Genomic DNA, 8,298 nt, shown 5'->3' with positions numbered 1-8,298 from the left:
TCACATTTAAATAAACAGATACATTTTCTGAAGTAGGCAGAAAATGAGCTTCCCCTGCATGAAAGACCAGCAGCCGCCACTGCAAACCAAGCATCCTTAACCAATAGCATGAGGCTATTGGTTAAGGACGGAGAAACCCCTGCTTTCTCCTGACCTGCCACTAGGGGGAAAATTCAAAAACTTCTTTGATTATGGGCATTACTCCTGACTTTAAGTAGGACAGCATTCCTTGGGAGCCCAGACTCCCGTTTACCAACAGCAGTGACATTTTATGACAGTTATTCGTCACACTGTAGTGACACACACACTAAAACAGGTCAATGTGGTATATAACATCCCCCCCCCCCCCCCCCCCCACCCAAAAAAAAACGTCCAAACAATGGTCATAAGCTAAGACCCCTTCCCAAACAACATCAAGGCCGAACGGCCAACCTGGCTTGATAAACTGGGTAAACTGCCAGTTTACCTGTTTAGCACTGTGGGTTATAAGGTTTTCAGAAGGCAGTGGGTGATGACAAAAAGGTGGCGTAGAATAAATCTTCAGGACAACGGAATTGTCATTTATTGTACAATCAAAGTCCTAAAACAGTATCAAAAGAGACACCTGCTGAGAGTCTGCTGCCAAATTCTTGCAGCTCTGAAGTCTGCTTGATCAAGCAAGTGCCTATATACTTCAAGGATATGTCATCCAACGTGTGGTATTCATTCTAACATTAGCTCATACACTGGTAAAAAAGGTTCTGCGGTCTGTGCAATAGGTTTGAGAAATATAACCTATCAATCATTCGAAACGAGGGTCCCTCTTTGCTTGGAACATTTGGTCTAAAACGTAAGATATTCTTCAACCATTATTGATATAACACACTGGGTTTCATTCCATGAAATCTCATAGTACACTTTACACAAGTTATTTACTATGAAGACATACGTATATTTGAAACAGTTAACCTTAGTTCAAAACAGTATAAACCTTTAATATTGAAATGTTAAACTTTAATACACATCAGTTATTCGGGTGAGATTTGAATTGTCTACCCTCCTATTACAAGCCCAGTGTCCTTAACCAAGAGCTTTAGGCCACCACTCCACCTTTAGACCTCCACTTCACAAAGTTTCCAATGCTTACAAAATAACTTCTCTCCTCAGAATAGGACTTAAACCATTGCGGTACTTTTCCATTTAGTCCAACAAACGCTTGGAATCTGTGCGAAATAAAAATGCGGTTCACAGTGTCAAATGCAGCACTAAGATCCAATAAAATGAGAACAGAAACTCTTCCTGAATCAGTGTTCAACTTTATGTGATTGATCACTTTAATCAGAGCTGTTTCTGTGCTGTGACAGAACCAAAGCCTGACAGAAATGTATCAAAGACTCTGTTGAAAGTTAATTACTTAGTTGGTTGAAAACCAGCTTCTCAATGATCTTGGTCATGAAAGGAAGGTTGGTGATTTGTCTTTTCCAGTGTCGAAATAACAGTTAATTATCTGACAGAAATCAGTCACAATTGACTTTAAAACAGGTTTAAACAACCAGTTGATGGATTAAGCTGCTAAACAGTTTGTTCTATATTGTATGTTTCTATTACAACAGAAGTTCTAGACTTGTGATCAGGGGCCTCATTTTTAAATGCTGCGTACGTACAAAAGAAAGCATACGCCACATATAAGCAAAGTTTGGGATTTATAAAAAAAACCTGATGAGATAATGTGCGCACCTCCACGGCTGCTCTGACCTTGCCATACGCACAAAATCATGAGAAACGGGAAACTCTGATGCCAACAGGAGAAGAATGAAATTAAAGACAGCTCTGTGAAATTCATAGAATTTGTGTGAAATAATCAAACGCATTGAACATTTCACAACACATTATTTGAAGAATGCATTTGCAGGGAGTGAGCGACGTTTGCGCACCTACAAATATAGTTTTATATCATTATTAATAATAATAATAATAATAATAATAATAATAATAATAATAATAATCAAAATCACATGATCATTGAGCAAAACTGCCAATCAATTGGCTGCAACACCTGTAGCTGTTATAAAAAGGAACACACTCGAATGCGTAAAGATGCACAGTGGCTTATCTGGCACAGAGACCGGCGAGAACTGTAGGCAGGACCCCCCCGTGAGGACAAGGTGCTGCGGGAGGGACGACAAGGCTGCAGTGGGAAGAAGACGATCGAGTTGCTGCAGAGTTTAATCCCATGTTTTTGGCGCATATATAGTGCATCTGTGTGTGTGTCCCACCTCCGTTACACAGAGGGTATGGCCAATACCCAATAATCCTCCAGCTTTTTGTGAGGCTGAGCTCCAGTCTTCTTTCCTCCACCTGTTAAACAGTCGCTGAGAGTGATCCACATTTTCTCCTCCGCTTTTATGACAATCGTTTATTTTTCACCTGTCACAGTCTGATGAGGCAATATGATCTCCCTTTCTTTTTTTTCATTCGTAATGTTCACTGTGTCACCAAATTACACTCTCCTACGTGTGTCCACCTCAACAATTAATACCTCCACCTCACATTGAGTGAAATTTGTTGTATTTGCTCGTTTTCCCCCTCGGTCCGCCATGAAATTTGTATTAATGAATATTCATTCAGGGAATTCACCTGACCTTTTATGGGCACCAAATAGGCGGTGCAAGGTGTTTCTTCTTGTGCGCCAACCTTTGAGTTGATTGTGATTTATAAACGGAAACAGGCGTACCGAGGCACACTTTTTTAAATGAGGCCCCAGGACCCAAAAATTTGGTCACAGTCCCATTTTCAGTGGGATGTAGACAAAAAAAAAACTAAAAACCTTTTGGTATTATTGTAACTTCTCTCTTTCCATATCTCACTGCAGAAATTTAATTTTAAAAACTAATAATAAATTGGAATGGATTTTTACATGCTACATTTATCTTTTACTCTTTAAATTGCATGTTTTCATTTATTTGTAATTTGGTTTGAAAAATGTTTCCTGTAAACTGTTATAACAGTGTGACTATTCCTTATGTTCAGTTTTCTATTATCGCACATAAAAACTGCTCCACATGTTTATTCATTTAATAGAAAATAGAAGAGGAAGGAACAGATTCCAGAGGAAGTCCAGCTTGTTCTTGCTCTTGGTGCTGCTGATGTGTTTGTGTAGCGGCGTTGGTTCGTTGGTTTGATACTGAGTTAGTGGCTTCATCTCTTCGTTTCCTCTTGTTTCTCTAAAATAAACCACATGAACCTTTCAGTCAGCTGAAAAAACACTTTCACCGTCACCTTTAAGTTGCTGTGTCAACATGTCAGCAGAGTAGACTTACATAGTTGATTTTGTTAGTCCAGCCAGGGTTCTCCGACAAATGGATGAAAGCATGCAGTGTGGCCTCAGCATTATATAAACCTTTTAACTCTGGTGACAATGCTCTCCACTGTAGAAGGACAACAAGAAAAGTGTCAGTCGCACACACCAAAGACAAAAGTTTAAATATCACAGATTATTCCTGGAGGAACAAACGCTAACACTTTACTTAAAGTTTTATACATAAGGCTGACATTACGCTGTCATTATCAGTCATTAGCATGAATAAGGTGTCATGAAGGCTGTCATTAAGTGTTGTTTAGCTAAATTATGACATAGCACCTTTGAAGATATGTTGGCATTTTCTAGGTTAGGTGGAGGAATCTAGTGGGATTAGGTGAGGTTAGGGGTTAGGGCACAGTTCACCAAGGCCACCAAATAGCCTTTATGGACCATATGAGGGGCCACCAGGAGCTCTAATCACTAGCTACACGTGATAAAGTTTTAGTATTAATCTGCGTATGATTGAGAGGGAGATTTTTGGCCATGTTGTTGTTGATGTAATGTGTTTGTTGATGAATTGAATTGATTTTACTGATAATTTTTAATTATGTTCTTATAGATTTTAAGCTGTTGAATGTTTTCTGTTGCGCTTTTTGATCATGTAAAGCACATTGAGTTGCCTTGTGTATGAAATGTGCTATACAAATATATTTGCCTTGCCTTGCTATCTCTTGGTTGGGGTTGGACACAGCTAACAACCCAATTCAATGAAGAAAACACTGTTACTATAAGCACAGGGTAAACAAAACGCTGGAGCATAATGTGTACATATGATGCCCCCTTAACATTTCTGACTGCCCCCCTCATATATGCCTGCCTACAACTGACCCTGATGACAAGAATGGGTAGATGGATAGGTAGATAGGGTAGCTTTGATGAATGGGAAGAATAGAATGATGCATAGATGGTTGGATGACTTGAATGGATTGACAGATGAATGGATAGAAGAATGAATGCCTGGATAAATAGATTAATGAATGTTCAGGAGCTAAAGTTGGATACATTATGTCTGGAGTTATGTTGCATCTTATTACATTTGCACTAAAAAGAGTGTATGCATTTTTTTAATACACTTTTTTGGACATTTGTTAAAGAGCATAATTTAATTTAGGTCTATTTGTTGGCTGGGTGCAGCCTCTTGAAATGAGAATGTAAATGGCCAGATTAATTGATTTATTATTATGGAGATTTATTTTTTTTATTTTTTACCTGTTTATATTTTGATTCTTTAGTTATACTATATATTGTACTTTTCAGTTAGATTGAAAGTATCTCATATTGTTACACAGTTCTTCTTTGAGGAAGAAAGAAAAATTAAGTTCAGTATATCTAACAATTGTCTGAACTTTTTTTTGTTGTTTTATTTGCACTACAAATAATGTATATATGTGTTATAGATTTTAGTGCTTAACAAGTATAATTAATTTTTGCCCTGTTGTGGCCTGTTGAGGGACAATAAATATCAAAGTTCCAAAAGATCTATTGTGTTATTTTTATCAATCCACTATATAAACATAATTTCTACATACATGCATTTGATTGGATGTTAGTTTCAGTTTGTCTTACAGCAACATTAAAATAGTTTAGATTTGTGTACATTGTTTCTGTTAGTAATGTTTTGTATTGAGTGTCCATTTCATCATAATATTCAGATTTATCATAAATAATTGAACTTGCACATGTATTTGGATTTCCTTTAAAGAGGGATGGAGGTGGGGTCACATTTGAGCATTTAAATTTTACTTCAAATCAATGCAATAGTAACTTTCTGAGGTAGCTAGTTACTTTCTGCTGGGAATGTTTTAGGATTTCCTTTGGAAAACATAGGAAGATAAACCACATATAGGACATGATGGTGTGACTGTAGTAAAAGGGCAGCGCCACATTGTCACAGCATTGGAGGCTGAAGTATTCTGTCCAATCGGACACCAACCGTTTCGCCTGCGTGACGTAGTTCAGAAAGTTTGGTGCGTTTGGCAAATAGAATGTGTGAAAGCCGGAGCAAATTAAAATGCAAAAAAGTTGCAGATTCACCTCCTGAATCGCACACATAGTCCACCGGACTATATGTGTGAAAGCACCCTAATTACTATTTAAAAGTAACTTGCACAACACTGGGTGTGTTATGTATAATATGATATGAATAAAATATATATATTTTTAAAACGCAAAGTGGATTTTTACAAATTTGTAATGTTTTACAATGAGCAAAAAGTTGTTTGTAGTAAAATAGCAACATGGGGATTTTCTAGGAAACGTGGAAAATTAAACGATTGAATAAATTAGGAGAAATAAAGTGTTGCATGTTGAAACTTAAACATTTCCGACCTTTTAAAGTGCCTGCTATTATCTTACCCTGTAATTAAAGTGAAACTGTGAAAATGTAATATTTAAGAAGCTCTTTTCGAACTGGTAGCCCTTTGGACTACGCATACCTATGAAGTAGCTCAGGTTTAGAAAGGTTGGTGACCCCTGGGTTAGGGGTTAGGGTAACAAACAACACTTAATGACAGCCTTAATGAGACCATATCCATGCTAATGACAGGTGTCATGTCATAATAATGTCAGCTTTTATGTATAAAACTTCAAGTGTTACTGAACAAACTAATTTACCCGTTCACCGAGGTGTTTGTTCACCACAGCGCTCGTCCTCACGCCCAGCTCTGCCTCCGCAGCTGCCCTGTTCTGTTTCAGGAAGAGCATGAAGGCGTTGGGGGGCTTTTTAATGTATGGCTCCTCTGTCACGATCGCCTCATTTCTGGAAGAACAAATCACAAATACACAGTGTAAGAGCACAATCCAGACTCAGACACAAGAAAGACATGTAGGATTAAAACAACTCACCTTGAGACTGGGGCCATCACTGGGAGCGCTGACTGCAGTGGGGGATGAGAGACATTCACATTCCTACAAAGATAAATACAGAAATAAGAAATCATGTCACACATGAAGTAACGCCTGTGTTTGACCTAGTCTTTCTGCTGGTTTTACTTACTCTTTTCCAAAAGTGGGATCTCTATACGTCCCTGGAGGCATGGCATTAGGTGGGGGGGTAAAGGTTGGGAGCTCAAGATGGTGTACCACAGCTGGAATGGAAGGGATGGTTGAGGGGCCAGGATTTTGTTGGGGGTAATACTCCGCTTTCTGCAAGACGGTGTTGACTGTATGGTCCTCAATGGTTGGGGCCCCATACCTGACATCATTAAATACTGCAAGGCCACTTTTACAGTGGCCCCCGTACTTTCCCCCATGCTGTTGGGCTCTATACCTGTGCTCTTCATAAGGAACCTGTTCCTGAAAAGCAGAACATCCATATTTTAAAAAGAATCAATAACACATCAACATTAAGTAGATAATTCTACAAAAAAACGGGAAGGAGGCGTGTCCAGGTTCTTACCGGCTGAACATACTCCGGCTTTTCCCAGGCACACATCTGCTCATCAACAGGACACAAAACATCCTCCAGACTCTGAGGGGGGAAAGCAGTGATATTTACAAGCACTTTAAATGAGTCATGCAGAGAACCACAATAATAATATACATAACGATCTCATCAAGGATGGCATCAATCATCCAAAGTTAGAAAAAGAACAACTGAACTAAAGCTTTGTCTTTAAGGATAATGTTTCTGATTAACTGCAATAATACTTCTACCAGTTGAAATTCACTGATACAGTTATTATATATGAATATAGAGAATCATTTGTTATGACTCACTTCAGTTGAAGTTGGCTGTTGAACAGCAGGATGAGATGGAAGTGGGGGGTTTGTGACATCCTGGAGCCCCTCCTCTGAACCCTGATGATGGAGACGCTTCCAATGCTTTCCTTTCCACCTCAAGATGATTATTTTCTTCATAATGTCTAACATTGACAAATAGAAACATTAATGCACACTAACTGTGATCTATTGCAGTGTAATAATTCACAGACTAACCAAAGCTCAATAATAACATGGCTCACTGTAAAACAGCTGCTAACAGTTTACCACACTACATGCTAATCACTGCAGATATGAAGGACGTCTTATTTATATCACTGTTACATTGCATTTCTCTGTATTGATAATTTCTAAGATGTTTATCTCGAAATCATAAAACTCAGATCACTGTCACATTAAGTTTGGAAACATGATCTCACTTTAAAAGCACTTACTTTGAGTTGATTTAAAAAGTGTTTGAACTTTTGCTGAAGATCATGAAAAAAAACAAACGTATTTTAAAGAGCGATGGAGGCTTCTGAGGAGAATTCCTTGTTGATTAAAGCTCAAAAACTGAAGATAGAAGTTTATATATGCTGGAGATTAAAGTCAGCTTCACATCAAAGGTTGATATGGAACACCGAAATATGGAACACTTGGTTTCTATGGCAACAAGTGCCTTAACTTCTTTCTTCATTAAAACCCCAGTATTATTTGCTGAGGTGGACTTTGCCAAAAGGCAAACCAGGCAGCTGCCTGGGGGCCCCCCAACGGCTGACAAACTTTACTCAACAGTAATGTTTTAAAACGAAGCAATTGCAGTGACCTACCTCTTTAACTCTATTTTTTTTTTCTCTTGGTCTGCCTTAATTCTTCCTTAATATATACATTAAAAGGTCATGGTAAGTCACGCGAGATGTTCTGAGAGTCACGTGACAGTCTGTGAAAATTCAACATGGCGGCTCGCTGCCTTGACTAGCATACCAACTTTGTTTATGTGCACATATTAACACTTCTTACCGTTAAATCCACGCCACAAACGAGAGCCGACCACGCGCCCTCTCACCAGCCAGAGTGGAGGACCTCGAAGACTTCATCGACCGATATTACGCCGAGTACGTAATGGAATCCGGACCGAAAGCCGCGAGCACATCAGGTAAGTCCGCTAAACGCCGAAAAAACGAATTAACATCAATAGACACGTCAGATCTGGAGGCAGAATCCCACACCAAGGTTCTAAAATCCATCAATAAGAGGCT

General features: G+C 38.7%; 1 protein-coding gene across 1 annotated transcript; it reads right to left on the bottom strand.

Annotated features, from left to right (window-relative positions):
• Window positions 1-3,053: 3,053 nt before the first annotated feature.
• LOC114454521 (transcription factor 7-like 1-C) lies at window positions 3,054-7,631 on the bottom strand. Its single transcript, XM_028435069.1, has 8 exons — window positions 7,495-7,631; window positions 7,058-7,203; window positions 6,738-6,809; window positions 6,336-6,634; window positions 6,185-6,247; window positions 5,954-6,098; window positions 3,300-3,407; window positions 3,054-3,203 (listed from the first exon to the last, which is right to left on the bottom strand). The coding sequence occupies exons 2-8, from the start codon at window positions 7,196-7,198 to the stop codon at window positions 3,054-3,056; spliced, it is 978 nt and encodes a 325-aa protein (XP_028290870.1). The 5' UTR covers window positions 7,199-7,203; window positions 7,495-7,631.
• Between the last annotated feature and the right edge of the window lie 667 nt (window positions 7,632-8,298).

Source organism: Gouania willdenowi, chromosome 20 (assembly GCF_900634775.1).
Source record: "Gouania willdenowi chromosome 20, fGouWil2.1, whole genome shotgun sequence".
Classification (NCBI taxonomy): domain Eukaryota; kingdom Metazoa; phylum Chordata; class Actinopteri; order Blenniiformes; family Gobiesocidae; genus Gouania; species Gouania willdenowi.
Note: the sequence above shows the minus strand (reverse complement) of the source record. Positions and strands in the feature narration are given on the sequence as shown.